We start from the raw sequence: 18,012 nt of genomic DNA, 5'->3' as shown, positions 1-18,012 counted from the left end.
GATAGGAACAGAAATTTGACAATGCCAACTCTCCCAGATTCAAGTATATTTCTGGTCTTGTGCATTTTTTTCTGCTGACTGCAGCTCAAGAACATCTCTTGGGTTGTTTGTGAGTGGAAATGTTGCATTGTTGCTTTCCCTGATATTATTTTACTGTTAGCCTAGAGATTTGGCATCTATATCCTTCAGAATACCACTGTTGTAGTAGAGAAACTACAGCAGGGAAATGCAGGCATGTTTGAGGGTCAGAGCACATTGGAGATGTAAGAGGAGATTGTGAAAAGATTTGAAGGTGAAAAAAAAGAGTTAAGAAACATGATTTTCCAGGTAACAAGTAAGCTGCCAGGACTTGGAGTGTCTGTGGACCTTGTTAATGTACTCACAACTAAGAGGTTCTTTCTCCATCATTCTCCATGAATATACACCAATCAGCCAAAACATTAAAACCACCTGCCTAATATTCCATAGGTCCCCCTTGTGCCACCAAAACAGCTCTGACCCGTCAAGGCATAGACTCCACAAGACCTCTGAATCTGGCACCAAGACGTTAGCAGCAGATCCTTTAAGTTCTGTAAGGTGTGAGGTAGGGCCTCCATGGATTAGACTTGTTTTACCAACACATCCCACAGATGCTTGATTGGTTTGAGATCTGGGGAATTTGGAAGCTAAGGCTCTCTTTGTCATGTTCCTCAAACCATTCCTGAACAAACTTTGCAGTGTGGCAGGGCATATTATCCTGCTGAAAGATTGCCATCAGGGGATAATGTTGCCATGAAGGGGTGTACTTGGTCTGTAACAATGTCTAGATAGGTGGTAACATCCACATGAATGCCAGGGCCCAAGGTCTCAGCAGAACATTGCCCAGAGCATTACATTGCCTCTGCCGGCTCGCCTTCTTCCCATGGTGCATCCTGGTACCATCTCTTCCCCAGGAAAATAATGCACACGCACCCGGCTGTCCACATGATGTAAAAGAAAACATGACTCATCAGACCAGGCCACCTTCCTCCATTTCTCCATGGTCCACTTGTGATTCTGGACAGAGGTCAGCTTGGGCACTCTGACTGGTCTGTGGCTACGTAACCTCATAGTGCCCCACAGTGAGCTGTTATGCACTGTGTGTTCTGACACCTGTCTATCATAGCCAGCATTGACCTTTTCAGCAATTTGTGCTACAGTAGCTCTTCGAACCACATGGACTAGTCTTCACTCCCCAGGTGCATCAATGAGCCTTGGGTGCCCATGACCCTGTCTGCAGTTTACTGGTTGTCCTTCCTTGGACTACTTTTGGTTGATACTGACCACTGCATACCGAAACACCCCACAAGACCTGCCATTTTGGAGATGCTCTGACCCAGTCGTCTAGCCATCACAATTGTTTGGCTCTTTTCAAAGTCGCTCAGATCCTTATTCTTTTTCCTGCTTCCAACACATCAACTTCAAGAACTGGCAGCTCACTTGCTACCTTATATATCCCACCCCTTGATAGGTGCCTTTGTAATGAGATAATGGATGTTGCGGCTAGTTGGTGGACATGCATTCACATATGGAAGTTTGGGAAACATCCTGACTTTTCAATACATTATTTTCATGCAGAAATATTAGATTTAGAAACCTTTTTTGCCATTGCTTGTAGGAATTACCCCATGATCAGATAATTGCTTGCTTTATTGTGCTGAATCAGTTATATTTCTAGCCAGAGAAGGGAATTTTTTTGCAGCTATGTGTTTTACTACAGGCAAATAAACTTAACTAATAAACCAAACACAAAATAAGTCCTGGCAGCTAAAGCAAGCCCCTCAAGAGCTACAAGTAGTGCGGTAGCTAAAAGTCTTCCCTCCTAAATAGTGATTTGAAAATGAATGACGTCTGTTCGTGGCAGCAGTTTCCTTGACCTGGGGCATGCAATGTTTGTTGACAAGTCTGCCAGCTCTACCTAGTGTATTTGCATATCGAGATCCAATAAAAAACAACCCCAAAAAACACATTTTAATATGAGGTGTAAATTTGGTCTTGGTACAAGTACAATCACAATAAATATTTTGCCATGTTTTCTGTGGAAAAATTAAGACAGATGAATAGTGATGGTTTGTGTGAACGTGACCAGCACAGGCAAGAGCAAAACTCGGTAGAGACTCAGCAGCCAGACATTTCTCCATTCTCTGTTTAAGAGTGGCTGAGATTGATACTAAAATGAGAATAGCTGGTCCACCTTAAAGGTCAGTTCATCCTAAGTGAGCCTGGTCAGGTTGGGCTAACCCATTGTTGCTAACTTTGGGGCTAACCCCCATCACTTTTCCAGCCATTGGGAAAACAATAGACAAGACTTTTCTTGGTCCTGAGAAGCTGCAGCATTTATTAAATGACACACTGTAGCCTGTACTGTACATTTACTGCCGGATCGACTGCCCTATTCCTTAACGGAGCTACACTACTCTACCTTTCATAATAGATGTCCTTTGAAGAATGAGGAGAGGGAGCATGACTCAAAACAATTCCATGGAAACCAGGGTGTGCAAGTGAAAATCATTAGTAGCCCATTGATGTTAATGATCATGTGAAATTTTAGCAGTGGCGCTCATAATTTTGCAGTGGTGGTGTGCCACTGCTAAATTAACAAAGGGGAAACATTCCATGGGACATTCTCTATGGTAAACTTACTGTATATCCAATGAATCATCATGTTCACTATTTCCAACAAAATAGATAATCAGCTATGTGATGCAGCTTTTATATGTTGTCACTACTGGTTGTGTGTGTGTGTGTGTGTGTGTGTGTGTGTGTGTGTGAGAGAGAGAGAAAGAGAGAGGATAAGGTGCGTTTGATTTAATTTCTGTGTTTACCAAATTTTCTCAACCAAGCACTTAATTGCTGTCTACAACATTTGTAGTTAATGAAAATTACCATGGCCATCTACTTTATTACTTACTGTTCACAGAACTGCATTACTGAGCATGCTCATTGACATCTGCACAACACACAGCTACTCTCCACAGACCAAAAATGCTGTTGTGAAGTTGTTACAAAATAAACTACACTCACCATGTTCATTGTAATGAAAAATGATATCACCCATTGCAACATTATGGGTTTTTAATGTGTCTTTAATCGTTTTTGGATGACTGTGGAGCTCCCTGGGTGGAGGCATGAGCTAAATCAGACACAGACCATGCATGTTATTAGGATACATTTGTTTTGGTTTTGGTCTTTTTTTTTCAACTTAAATTCGGGAGTTATGCAATTTAATAGTACATTCAGAACCCAGACCCACCAGATTTACAAGTGCGTAGTAGACTGTACTCATTCCTCACTCGCTGGCTTGTACACCTCTTGACAGGATCGGTATGGGAAATGGACAGATGGGAGATAGGCCCACTCATGCTGCCCCTAAGTCTGCCCCAGCTGCTTGGAGATATTACGCTCCATGTGTGATGATTAATAGGTCCTCAGAAACACGTCATACTTAGTTTCATCTGGGGTAGAGACTACATGGGCACCAAAAAAGCAGCCAATGATGATGAATGCACATGTGCATTTGCATTCATCATTCATCATGTATGCACCTTCACACCTACATGTGCACATTGTTGGAGTTAGCCCCTTGGGTGACTGATGGTTCCTGCAACTGTGGTTCAGTATTTACTCTGCTGGATCAAATGGGGTTTCCTTACTGTGACCCAGATAAACAATTTGGCTTATGAGTTGTTAAAATGATTTATTATATTTCTGTATTAGCTACATTGTTTTGGCTTTTACAGCTCTCGCTTAGTATGATCATCCCTCTTCATCCCAGTCCCGCTAGGAGAACTGCAAAGTGAAATGGCCTAGTTACTGTAGTTTGTCCTGGCCAGTTGAACGACACAACACAACATGTGATATGGGACTTTTCTGTGGTGTCAGTGTTTTAAATGCTGCTCATAACTGTTTTGATATTCTTATTTTCTGTTTCTCTCTCTGTTTTCTTTTGTTCAATCTTTTATCCTCCTACTCTGCTAATGAACCAGACATTGGTTTGCTGTTGTGTCATCTACTGTATACATTTAATTTTGATTGAATCTTGAATTTTAATTCTGTTCCTTTTGACTTTTCCAAACTCTTGTTAACTAACCTCACCATGCTCTGCTTGTCTTATAGGTGAGCCGCGCAAGTTTGACCCAAACTTCAGAGGGCCTGTTCATAACAGGTATTACATATATTCACTATCACCACCTTTTGCTTTATACTGTAGTTGTTTCATCTAATAATGTATGTTCACAAACACATTTGAAAGACATTTTGTCAACACTGAAGAAACTGAATTGTATTTACCTGCATTTTGCAATCACTGATACCAATAGGACTTCGCAAGGAAATATGTATTTTTTTGATTTGGGTGAACTGACCTTTGACTAGTCACTATCTTCCAACATCTGATTCTTTGATGTGTATCGAACTAGCCTGTTGTATAATCTTTTTGGCACACACCCCTGTCCGAGCGCTGATAGATTGATCATTTGTCATGCTACGTTAATAAAGATTGAAGGCTGAATGCTGGTAGCTCTATTCCACTCCACCACACAGATCAATGGCCATAAGTCAAGCTGGTGGCTGGAGTTAGCCCGATGACACACATTATTAACCAGCCAGATACACCCAAAATGGATGTAATCCACAGATCACTGGGGCTATTGCAAGGAGATAGTGAAATGTCTCTGTTTTTTCAAGCACTCCTCATGATAAACTGCAGTCTGATATTTGCCTCATGAGGGCTACATTTCTATACATGACAGATAGTGAGTTTTTGCTATTGATTTGATTTGACATGTTTGTTACAAAATAGTGTTTGAAAAGCAGTGTGTTTAAAATGTCATTGATAGAACCAAACTAAAACACATAAAAGTGTGTTTTTTTTAACTTAGGAAATTCACATGTAATTGTCAAGTTTTAGGATAATTTGGGGACTTAAAAATGTGGTCACATTCCAAAAAAATGATGGTGCTTAACATATGTGATCCACTACATTTAGAAATACAGAACTAAAAACTTCAGGAGTTTTTCCCTCCAAAATATATAATAATAATATTCAGCTCAAAGTGCTCGAAGTATATGGGATTTTTCAAATGAAGTCTACATTCAGTCTACCTGATTTCTTTAGCGCAATGAAGAGCAGAATTTTGCAATAAAGCAAAAAACCCCCAAGGGTGCCACCACAGGCTTTTCTTGATGATTTAGTCATTTTCTGAGGTAATGTAGGCTCTTATCTCTTTTATGTTCAGTGTCGGTTTGGCAGGCTGCTGTGAAGGCATGTTTCAGTCCTCCTGTGTCTCTTTATCCCACCCTCTCCAGCCCATTTCACTGCTACAGCTGGGTGAAGGCACCAAGGATACTTTGATGTTTCTGTGGCTCAGAGGCTTTTTCTTAATGAGAACTGGGAGAGAACTGACTCTGTGGTCGTCTTGTTTTCATGCAAGCTCAATGTCTAACTGAAGTAACTGTATCTGTGATAATTGAGTAGTCCTCTAAAGGCCGGACAGAAGAGGACACTGTGTAGTGTTAATTTAACCTGGCTCCAGCTATAAACAATATAATGTCACAGATATAATCAGTGTCAAAAATATACACAGAGCCAGAACTGCACAAGCTTGTTACAATATAATAATGCCTTTTATAGTGTGGTTTACTATAAATGTGCACTTACAACACAGTCTACCAATAAATCAGATGTTTGCTCACATCAAAACATATTAGGGCTGGACAATATGGACAAAATCAAATCTTACAGTATTTTTTAACAAATACCTCAATATCGATATTGCGACAGTATTGTAGGGATGACTATTGATGTGTCCACAAAATATTTACACAATGAGATTTTTGATAAATAATCATCAGTAATGTGGCTATAATGACTAAGACAAATAATAGAACAGCTGGAACAGTCACTTACTTCTGGTAAGTTCAGAAAATCACATCACTTTACTGTAAGGCACCCTTTAAAACCAGGAAAAGACAACACATTATGCCATATCACAATATTACGATATCCAAAATCTAAGATGATATCTAGTCTCATATCACTATATCGATATAATATTGATATCTTGCCCAGTCCTGAACATATGTATACCTAAAGGAGCGTGATATTTATTGGGAAAGGAAACATGGTCTCAGTTACTGTTCACTCTAAGCTCTTATGTCCCTCTTAGCTCTTGTGACCATGAGAAATATCCCTTTTGTGTGCAAATCTGGTCCTCCAAATATCTCTTCCTGTTAATGTCTGTTACAAAGCAGGGACAGTCTGGCAGATTCACACCACAGTGGCACCCACGCTATTCTGTGGCACTGCTGCCATCTGTGTCACCTTGGCTCCTGCAGAATATCAGCCTTGCAAATAAAGCACTGACACAAAAGTTTCCCATCAACAGAGATTTTTTTTTCTTTCAAAGCACCACTGCCTGCCAGCACAGTACACATGCAGGGCAATGCTTTGGTCCCTATATGTATGTGCAAGTGACATCTGAGGAGAGCTGACGTTTTGGAGTGACGCCAGTTTGATCATATTTTGGATCTGACTTACAGTCCATGGCCCTGTTCACATCTGGCATTAACATGCGTCTTGGGTGATCCAATCCCAAGTGGACAGCTCTAAGTACATTGGCATTAGAGTGCGTCTCCACTTGCATCTCGAGTGACCACTTGTGAGTGGATCTCACTTCCTCGCTCTATATACAAATAAACATATACATCATTTCTGTCTGCAAAGACCAAATGCATTGTTGTCTGTAACTGGCAGGAGGCAGCAATGCACTTCCTGTGCCTAGTATGCCGGAAAAGAAGATGTTTGCAAAGACCTTGGCACATGGGCAAAATCAAAACTCTTCAGCTCAAATGGAAATCAGACAGCATGTTTCATGTGTACTCCATCCACGAGAATCCATTTTGCCTGTTGTTGTGGCCTCTTCTTATTGTTTCGCACCTTAATATGATGCTATTGGCGCGTGAATGAGTACGTACGCTTATACAGAGGACATCAGTTGAGTAGGCGGTCCTTCACTGTGGCCCAGAACACATTCAATTGTGGCCATATGCGGCCCAGACCACCTCAGAATATGGTGTGAGTGATTGGATCTCAATGCACCCTCAGTGCGTCTTGGGTGTATTCACACCTGTACTTAGAACTATCCGCTTGTGATCACATCACCCAAGACACATTTTAATGCCAGGTGTGAACGGGGCCTATGTGGCCTGCTTTCCTGATATAAGAGAACAAAGCAGAATTGTTCTCACTCTCCTCACATTGTCAGCTTCCCTTCAACACTCACCTTTGCAGGCTTCAAAGGTGACTTTGTATTAGTACTGTGGTGCTGTGTTTGCACTTTGTCTTAATAATGCAGGGTCTATACGAGGGAGTTTAGATAAAAGACAGTAACAGTCACATGACGGTGGAAAGGGCAACGTTGGCTTTACAGTCCCACCCCTCAGATCTCCACCTGCTCTAATTACAGATGATGTGTGTCTGAGTGACAGCTAACTTATCTACTAGCTAAAGGATGAAGAGGGATTCAAAGACCAGGAATGCAACCATCTCCATGGCAACCCAGACAGCTCTTCCCTTTCTTCTTTTTGAATGAAATGAAATCATACTCCCTTGTCTCCCTTTGTTAATAATATGCACAATATTAACAACAGCTTTGCTGGTGGTGTTGCAGGTTGTCTTCATATTTATTGTCAGTGTAAAACTGTGGCTGTCTTCACCAGGCAGAGATGTTTCCACTTTAGCTTCTTTTGTTTCTTTATCTCCAAAAAATAATTGCTGTGCTTTCAGAAAAATGCAGCTTGATATGTGTCACAAGTCCCTAAGCCTTATCTCCAACTGCTCTTTTAGTCTTTTGTCATCAAATGTCATCTAACAGAGGCTCCAGCTGATGTTTGGATGTTTGCCTGAAGATACAGAGCAGATGGTCTTTGGGTCAATTATTATCAGCCCCACATGTGCTGACCAGGCTATGAGAGAAGATATCACATTTTGAATTTGCAGGTTTCTACATTCTTAATTTGTTATTCAGATAAGAGTGGTGATAGTAGAAACATCTTATTCTGAAATGAGAAACAAGCAATATTAGCTGCCCTGCTGGGACAGGAAAGATTTCCAGTCCTCTGTATTGCTCATTTCAGCAAACCAATCTACCAAAGCAGCCCTTTAACATAGATTGCAAGCTTGCAGCAGTTATTAATTCGGGCCCATAAAAATTAGCTCATAATTCCAGCTGCACTTGCAAACATTCCAGGATAATTTATGATGCAAGCCTAAATTACACAGCTGACCCTTAATCTAAGAGGCTACACTAAGCATATATTTTAAATAGTTATATGTGTCTCATAAAAGTGCATTCAATAAACTTATTTGCACCTATTTAAAGACTTTATTATAGTATGGTTTGCTCCTCAGCTGATATCTTCTGTGTGCATCTATGCTCTTGTCTTTCTTGATTGTCTGCTAGTTAATAATGAAATGATATTTGGAGGCTGAAAAGCAGCACATATGTGGTGTATGTATGGAACCATGTGGTTAGAACCCTGTAACCATGCTGCATGCAATACAAGGACATTTCTCTTTTCAAAGAACTGCAAACGTGTTGCATATCTGAGCACAGGCCTCCTTTTGACCTTGGCTTTGCTCTTCTGGGTGAAAGAGGAGAAGGGTTGAAATGGAGGAGATGAGGGCCAAGTCAATTTGCGTAGCATATGGTGTTTGGCGGGCTACATATGTCTCTTGTATGGTACTACTGTGCACAGTGTATTGAGCTTGGCTTTATTCAAAGGCTGGGCTTAATGCACATCGTCTGAATAGTTTTGAAACTAAGGACTGAGAAGGGGCTGGACTGGCAGCCTTTCTCAGGGTGGAAAGGATGGGAAGAAAGCTTGTTAAGGGAGGGAGACAGTGAAGAAAGATTCAGAGAGGGAGAGACTCAGAGACGCTGCTTTAAACCAGCAGACTGAGGCTCCTGTGGAGAGAGAAGCAACCTTCAAATAGCTGTCTGTGTGCCTGTGGGACAGTTAACTCTGGGGGGATCCAGAGCCTCATTAGAAAGTCCGGGGAGCTCTACCACAGTTTCTCTGAGAACATAGTGTAAAGTTGACACCTTGTCATGCCTGGTAGCAAGTACCCAGATATAGAGCTCAAACTCACTTGCCATACAGCAGCTATGCAATGATTACTTTGTGAGGCAGCTTGATTCACAAGATCGTGAGATTACAACATCACGTGAGAATCTATTTTGTCAGGCTTCAAGTTATGCGCTTGTGTCAAGTTGTGCTTCAAGTTATGCTGATTGATCCGAACCACCGGTGGTAAGGACCAATCAGCAATGTGAACCCAGCTGCCTCGTAAGGGGAGACAGTGATAGACAGTGATGGACAGATGGTTCATCCAATCACCTGCCATGTATTTTTTGAAAGTACCTGCCCTTTTCCAAAATGGTTCAGTGTAACAATCCATCTGGCACGTCAGGTTAATGTTATGATTACCAGCAATAAAATGGTTAAACCCACAGCATTTTTTTTCTCCTTTAGACGAGAAATGTATTGTTAACTTTTACATTCTACCACTTACTTGATGAAGTTTTCATAACAACACTTGATGAGCTGTGTGCCTTGAAACCACATCAAATCTAAATCTGAGGTTAGAGACAACCATAATGCCATCTCAAGCACTGAGGAAGCAAACAGCAAATAAAAGGCAGTGCCTGTGTCCACTGTAATCTTAATAATAAACACTCAAAACTGTATATATGGAGTTTTTGGGGTTTATACACGAGGTCACACAAGCACAGACAAATAATATATCTAAAACAAATCCATTACTTAATGTCTTTCTGCCCCCCCTTCTGTAAATGAATTCAATTCCCCCTGGAGACGCATCACTAAATGATACTGATTTGGACAAAGGCATTAAATAACCGACCATCCATTCAATAAATCACCTTATTTTTCTCACGTAATCTTGGTTTCCTATGTCATTGATCTACTACTTGTTCTCACATCTTTTTTTTTTCTTTCCCAGGAGCTGCACTGATGTGGTTTGCTGTATTATTTTCATTATTGTCATCCTTGGCTACATCGCCCTGGGTACTGTGGGTGAGTCTGACACATTGCCACAAAGTCTCATAATGACACAAAAAAACGTGCACATGCACAACGGTGGTGATATGTACTGGTCTGGTTGTGGTCTGGAAGTTGTAGAAAGTAATAACAACTAGCTGGTGAATTGGATGGAAAGGTGAATGGAAAGTGTGTGCTTTGTTTGTAAGTTTTTGTCTGACAATAATTACCACAAACAAAACAGGACAGATCCTCTCCACAGGATGCACCAACACTTAAGGAGAAAACAAGCTGTTTTCTTTGTTTGACTTATTTATCATTTCATGGTGGGTTATTCAACAAAATGTCTGATTGTGAAAAGTGTGTGGGAGTTGAAAAATGCAGCTCCCCCAGAGAATGGGTTAATCTTTTAATAAACGAGAGTTACGCTACAACATACAGCTTGTATGGCTCACTCTGCTGTATATTGACATGAGGTGATCGTGCTACTAAAGCTGTTTTTGATGTCCCTGTCGAGTTTTTGACTGGGTGACCATTGATTACATTTGTCTCCCAATTCATTCAATTTTTCTTGAAGCCATTCAGTTCAACCAAGTGTGAAAGAGTGTCTACTTTGTCTGCAACTGACTGAGGCCAAGTGAATCTTTACATCAGCTCTCCTTTTCTTTCTTTTTTTCTTTCTTTCTTTCTTTCTTTCTTTCTTTCTTTCTTTCTTTACCCTTTTATCTTTCTCTCTTCTCTTAAATAATTTTCTCTTTACACTTTTATTTTTTTCTTTTACTTTTTTGCTTTCTGACACTTTTCTTTACCCCTTTCTTATACAAATACACCTCCTTTTACAGCCAGCACAAATGATGATACATTTCTTTCTTCCTTTTTCACACATGTATAATGTACATCACAAATTAATCCCAATACTGTCACTACAAGTGCCATCCCTGGCCATCTTGTTGTCAGTGGAGTCACATCTCAATCTTTGCATGGGAAAGACTTCTGTTTCCCAATAATTTGATAGAGCAGGAACCTTGACAATAGATGCGACTTCAAATAGATACTGACATGTCAGCAATCAGCTGGAGAACTTTGTGTTCTTTCTGCATAATTTTTCAGTTTCATCATCCTTGTCGTGTCAAAGACTTGTAGACTGCCTTTGTTGTGCTGTTTCACATTCAGCACAATCCTTCATTGACTGGCAAGGTGAAAGGCCCTAACACTTGTGTTGTTCAGGTTGGGCAAACAGTTGAAACACAAGAATTGCTTAGTAAATTGAATTTTAGGGTTACTGCTACTCCTATCTTGAGAAACAGAACAAATTAAACTGGATTGATTTTTTTGTTGTTGTTTTTTTTCCGTGTAGATGTTTCTTCTCAATTAATATGCATACATGCAGCCCTCCAAATAGATTTCCATTGTGGTCTAGTGTTTTTAATTTTGTTGGTTATTTGTTCTCCTCAGTTAGTCCACAGAGAGACACACATAACCTTGGTCTGATGCACTCACAGCATTCAGGAGTCTTCTTGATTTATACAGGACCCTCTTTGATCTAAGAGATCCAGCTGTTTAATAATGATGATGATGGCTTAATAATGATGCAATGCTTGTCCTTAGGTAGCAAGTAATTCCTCTGTTATATAGAAAACTAGACAGGCTCTCAGATTCACACACCCTAATACTGATAGCATATGTCATTTAGGACCTCAGAGAGACTGAAAAGGAGGGTAATGAGTTGACCAGTGGCCTCTTATACCTCAGTAGGTGGAACATGGCAGTAATGCAGCAAGTTTTAGGAGTATGTGTCTACCATGTAAAAGTATATATAATTCAAATGGAAAAATGTGATATGTTTTCAGCCTGGATCCACGGCGACCCCAGGAAGGTCGTCTATCCGACCAACAGCCACGGTCAGTTCTGTGGCCAGCAGGGGACCCTTAATGCGTGAGTGGAAAAATATCAGCCTCTTAAATTCTTGTACACTGGAATAATTATGTTCCCCAAATTTGTCCGTCAGCTTTTCACAGTTATCTTTACACTAGCAGGAGGCTTTGACCACAAATCATGGAGATGGTTTGTGATTAATTATGGCAAACTTTAACGCACCGTATACTGTGTGTGTGAGTGTGTGTGTGAGTATGAGTGTGTGTGTGTGCGTGTGCATGTGTGTGTGCGTGTGTATGCATGTGTGTAAATGCTTTCTGATAAAACATTGCACAGTAATGGGCTGATTTCTCAGTCTTTTAAATCCTTCTAATCTGACTCCTCTCTTTGTCTTCATCATTTGTCTCCACAGAAACAAAACCAAATTATTCTACTTCAACATGTTGAAATGTGCCAATCCTGCAGTTTTAATTAACCTCCAGTGCCCTACAACCCAGGTAAGACATTGAATGAAGCCCCTTCTAGCAGCACATTTCACAAGGTTTTATGTTCCTCTCCAACTTCTCCTCCACGCTTGATTATGCAAGATTGATGGGCTTTCTCATTAAGAGAATGTGTTGCCTCCTCCAGCTCTGTGTCTCCAAGTGCCCTGACAGATTTGCCACTCTCCTGGATGCGCAGAATACCAAAAACTGGGAATATTACAAGCAATTCTGCAAACCGGGCTTTGAGATTGGCAGTAAGGTGAGAGATAGTGGTTAGTGGTCTGTTTTGTTGTTTTGTGAACTGGCTGAGTCTTTGAACACAATGCCTTCTGTGTAAAGAAAGACCATACATACCATACATGTTGGACAATTCATGTACATAGATTGTCACCAAAGATACAGTACAGTATATTAAATCAAAATTGTTTGAGAAATTGACATTTGTGTCTTTTGTTGTATGTTAACAACTCAATAGTGAAATATTGGTGAGTTCAACTTTTTCTAGACAAGAGTTCGCTTGCTGTTGTTTCAGAGACGATTTGTAGTTCCAGATGTCACTTCTTTAGGTCTGAGAAGTGTGTATATTTATTTCCAGAATTTTATTGCAAAAAAGGGATACTACGAGGTCTAAATTACGAGAGTTTAGGTCCTCTTCTCTTGTTGTAAACACATCAAATATAATTTTACAAGAAAATAATACCTAATATAGCTTTCAAACATCAAAAGTAATAAATCCTCAGATTTCATCAATTTTATCTCTACTGTCATTTTAATGGAGAGTTTATTAGAATGCGTCTTGAAAGATAGGCGGAAGTGAGCTAGCAGCCACTGATGCACATCACAACCCTGTTCTGTCAGCTGGCAGCAGTTCAGTGACGATGACGTTGGAATGATGGTGTGTAAGATCCAGAAAGTGAGATTGTGTGTGGGAGCACCTAACAACTCAGTCATACTGTTTGAACCGAATCATCGATTCCTCTTCCCACATCATCTCAAGTATGACAGTGTTACATCAGACAGGATTTAGTCCATCACTGTCACCACTGATTATTGGTCTTTTTCAGGAAAAGCAATATTAATACTTTTAATGCTACTATCACTGAAAATTAGATGTTGCTGAAGTGCTATCTGTAAATAAGATTGTTATTATTCTGATCACAGTTTTAATTTTTGGAAAAAATACTGATTGTTCTTGCCTCTGTTATTAACTATCTGATTCATTGGTTTAAACTTTGTATTCATCTAAAATTTAACAGTGTATAATCATTATGTTGAATCCTTCTTAAGTTACAGTTTTAATCACTGTTGTCCCTAACAAGAAATACTGTATAAACAGCAGCCAGGCACACAAGTCCACATAATACAGAAACCCACACAACTGATTTAAACAATAGAAAGATCACTCCAAAACTGTGGTGAATAAATGGTCCATGATAAATCTTGTTTTCTCTTGTTTAGATCATTGTCCCCTTTATTTCCCTTTCAGTCAGTTGCAGAAGTCTTACGAGATGAAGACTGCCCATCTATGATCGTGCCAAGCAGACCTTGTAAGTGAATCTGAAACACTGTAAACACAGCAACACAGCAGCGGCAGCTCATTATTTGTTTGCCGAACCACTTAAGACAAACATTTTTTAAAATGTCTTTCAGTTCTTCAGCGGTGCTTCCCTGATTTCATTACAAGAAATGGAATTTTAACTGTAGCCAATCAGACCATCTTCAATGACGGTGTCAATAAACAGAGAAGTGTCAATGACCTCAAAGACGCTGCCAAGTAAGTCCTGCTTCCCTGCAAAGCAAATCTTTGTCTTTTTGTTGTTTAACCAGTTAAGCTATGCATATAAAAAAAAGTCACAAACATTAGATTGAGAATTCTTGCTGAGGTAAAAGAATATGTATGATAATATATCCTGTATATGAAAGTGTTTTAAAACTGTTATACCATCAATAGGGCTGCCGCCTCTGCACCCAGAGAGCTCTGGACAGATATTACAGGGTAGGATAAGTGGGCATGTCACTAATGCCCAGGAATGTGTCCAAACACATTCACAGTCATTTGCATGTTTATTGCATGAACATGCAGCTTACCTACAAGTTCAACAGTAGAACTTCAGGGGTTCCTACAAGCTTATAACAGCTGCTTTGTAAACATATGCTATCAACATGTTAATGGGCTGATATAGGATAAGCAGAGAAATCATGTATTTAACCAGTGAGCTGATGACATAAACATACATGATTCGGTGTTTGCTGTGATTAAATGTCATTTGTCCTGAATTACCTGGTAATGTAATATGTTTTAATGCTTTTCTTTTTGTAGCCAAGTAACCGCCATACAGCAAGGAGTGGAAAGGTCTCAAAAATGATTTATTTCAGCTTTTTAACCTTGCCTCCGCTGTAGTCAGTGGCTTTGTGTAGACTAACCCTCCCACATGTGCTATTCATCACCAAGAAAAATCTGTTTCTGTTTCATACCTCCATCTGCAACAGTGGAGGGAAATTAGGACAGATTAATAACTGTTCATGGCATATATCTGCCACTTAACATGAAGTCAATCCACTTCTTTATGAATTGCTGTGCACCGTCTGTTTCAAATACAATAGAGAGTGATGTGGTGCCCCCTGGTGGTCAATACGTTTGCTTCCTTCATCTAGATATGAATACAAGTTTACATAACAGTGCTGGATATGATCCAGACTCTTCTCTATGGACAGGGTTGCACTGACCTTTAGGCAACTCAGTTAGAGCTCTTGATCATGCAGCTGGTTTTTAGAACTGCTTTCAGTGTTTTTTCCATAGAAATGTTAGCTTGTCCTCCATCTCTCCTCTGTCTGTACTTGAGAGATTTAACTGAGTCATAGGGCAGCATGTCTGGGACCTCAGTCTGCAGTCAGTCCTATGCAGTAGTCGTGTTCTGACATTGCTACCAGTCTTGTAGTTAGTTAAATAACACTTGAATTAGTTCATCCCAAAGAAGTTTATAGTGTGTGATGTTTACAATTCATATTACCAGAGTTATTTAAATACACTCTTTGAATTCAACAAATTAATAATTATATTTTATGCTGAATAATTTGTCTTTAGTTGATATTTTTGTCTTAAAAAATTAAAACACGGTTTTTTAATTAGAGATTAATTCAGGCAACAAGTAAAACAGTTTTGTTTTGTTTTTTGTTTTTTGTTTTTTTTAAAAAACAATCTTATGTTGTGTATTTGTTCCCATTGGTTATTACACACTTACCTGTATTGTGATCAGAAATAAACACATCCATTACTATGTATTATTTCACCAGGTGCTCCTCTGTATCACATTTAGTTACATGCTACTCTACCATTCACTGCCATACTGTAGAACTATTGCTTAATAGCGCTTCAGTAACACTAATGCTGTTTTTTGGCTCAATGATATTAAACTTTTTTTTTTCCTCCACACCCTCATAACCTGAGATTATGAGGTTGCATTTCAAAGCATTTTGAAACTGTATTCATTTTTGTTTCCCTGTGGGAGAATTAAAGATAAAGTGTCAAAATGTTTTTGAAAAAGTCTAATAAACTGTGAGAGGAAATAACACAAGCCTGCCACAGTCCCTATCTGTGTTCTTATTAAATCTCTTTTTTGTCACCTCCTCTATTTCCCACCTTCCCACTTTTCACCTGTGTCACAGAGGTATCGCCAATCTGCTGAATGCCAAAGAAGTTGGCATTAAGATCTTTGAGGATTATGCAAATTCCTGGGACTGGATCCTCATGTAAGAATGGCCGTGGCTTTTGGTGATTTTCATGTCTTCATTTCTCTTTATAGATTATGTGCTCCTCTGTGGGCAGAGAAACTTCTCTGACCCATCAGTGAAATTAATGATGAAAATTTTATATGCAAATACCTCTTACTGTTGCACCTGCTTGAAGCCGTAAATTGGTGGGGTTTAGCAGGTAGGCGATTTAAATATCACCAGATTAGCTGCTATTTACTAAATTAAAAGTCTAGATTAATTTCTTTGTGGTAAAACATACATATGTGGGACACACACACACACACAGGCCTCAACAAATTCTTTGAACTGTATATGTATTTGTCAAATTTTACTTGCGAATGGTGGTCAGTTCCCAGTATGTATGTGTTTGGGTTGTTGCAGTGGTCTGGTGATAACCATGGTGGTCAGTCTGCTCTTCATCCTGCTGCTGCGCTACACTGCTGATGTGCTCCTGTGGTTCATTGTCTTTGTTGTCATCGCTGTGGTTGGCTACGGTGAGTATGCACCATTGCTGGTGGCTACTGCGTTACGTAGCACTGTGTACACAGGTTGGAGTTGCTGCCCACATATTTACATTTGATTTTTTCAACTATCTCGTTGTGAACAGTTCTGTTGTCATGGCAAACTGTATGAGATTTATATTTGTCTTACTTTGTTGCATCTTTTCCTAGCTTTCATTCATTTCTCTGTGTCTTTCAGGTATCTGGCACTGCTACTGGGAGTACAGTATGCTGAGTGGGAAGCCAGGTGCTAATGTCACCATTTCTGATATCGGCTTCCAGACAGATTTCAGCATTTACCTTCAGCTCAGCCAGACGTGGCTCATCTTCAGTATGTTGTCATCCACTAATATAGCTTTACTTCACACTTTGTATTTTATTATGTGAGCTTTATGTTACATAACAAATGTCAGTTGGCTGTTCCTGCTCTGTGTGCCTTGTGGTACCATGTATTTTTATCTCAGGTTATTTCAACAGACGTTAGACCCCAAACACATATTGCTTTGCAGAACCAAAATTATAGCAAATGCGTCTTCTATCTCTGTAGATTCTTCTGTAGTGATACAGTGATTTAAATTATTATTATTTACTAACTTGGGTTAAACTTTCATATGATTAAGTGTCATGTTAAAACATATCAATGTACAACAATGGACAACAAGTGCGTTGACTAATAATAAAATGTGTCATCTGTTTTGTAGTGATCTCACTTGCTGTGATTGAGTTCATCATTGTGATTATGCTGATATTTCTGAGGACGAGGCTGCGAATCGCTATTGCATTACTGAAGGAGGGAAGCAGGTAAGTATGAATAAAAAGTCAGTTGACGCCCTAAAATCAAATGGTATGTTTGACATTTTTCATACATAGAACGCAATTCAAAATGATGTTCAATCTTTTTTGTTTCTAGGGCCATCAGTTACATCATGTCCGCTCTTTTCTACCCTATCATCACCTTTTTCCTTCTGGCCATCTGCATTGCTTACTGGGCCGTCACAGCAGTGTATCCTTCCAACCTCAGGCGTATTGATTAACTGTTTTATCTGTTCAGAAACACTGTATGTAAGTGAAGTATTCAAACTAAATTGACTACATTTTATTAAGTAGTTGGTGATTGTTGTATTGAGCACATTTTGTTGGACTTTGTGTTGCCCTTAACTAGTTTGCCCTCAGCTTCTTAGCATCATCTGGTCATGCAGTCTACAAGGTCATGTCTGCTGACGATAAATGCATGTATGCCAACCTCACATGCAGCCCAAAGGTTAGCGTCACCCTCTCTTACACAGTGAAGTGCATTTACTGAAGAAATATCTGGTTCT

The 18,012-nt window shown here is 39.7% G+C and overlaps 1 protein-coding gene across 2 annotated transcripts in view; it reads left to right on the top strand.

The window, feature by feature from the left end:
- Positions 1–18,012, top strand: part of slc44a5b (solute carrier family 44 member 5b) — a 36,569-nt gene that overhangs the window by 10,112 nt on the left and 8,445 nt on the right. For both annotated transcript variants that reach the window (XM_042416777.1, XM_042416776.1), the window contains exons 2-14: positions 4,135–4,183; positions 10,043–10,116; positions 11,931–12,015; positions 12,368–12,452; positions 12,586–12,699; positions 13,927–13,987; positions 14,091–14,214; positions 16,107–16,190; positions 16,575–16,687; positions 16,893–17,024; positions 17,395–17,494; positions 17,604–17,696; positions 17,867–17,954. In XM_042416777.1, coding sequence (XP_042272711.1) covers positions 4,135–4,183; positions 10,043–10,116; positions 11,931–12,015; positions 12,368–12,452; positions 12,586–12,699; positions 13,927–13,987; positions 14,091–14,214; positions 16,107–16,190; positions 16,575–16,687; positions 16,893–17,024; positions 17,395–17,494; positions 17,604–17,696; positions 17,867–17,954 — 1,202 coding nt within the window. The remainder of the gene's footprint in view (positions 1–4,134; positions 4,184–10,042; positions 10,117–11,930; positions 12,016–12,367; positions 12,453–12,585; positions 12,700–13,926; positions 13,988–14,090; positions 14,215–16,106; positions 16,191–16,574; positions 16,688–16,892; positions 17,025–17,394; positions 17,495–17,603; positions 17,697–17,866; positions 17,955–18,012) is intronic.

Source organism: Thunnus maccoyii, chromosome 7 (genome assembly GCF_910596095.1).
Source record: "Thunnus maccoyii chromosome 7, fThuMac1.1, whole genome shotgun sequence".
Lineage (NCBI taxonomy): Eukaryota > Metazoa > Chordata > Actinopteri > Scombriformes > Scombridae > Thunnus > Thunnus maccoyii.
The sequence above is the reverse complement of the archived record's forward strand: the minus strand, read 5'-3'. Positions and strand labels throughout refer to the sequence as shown.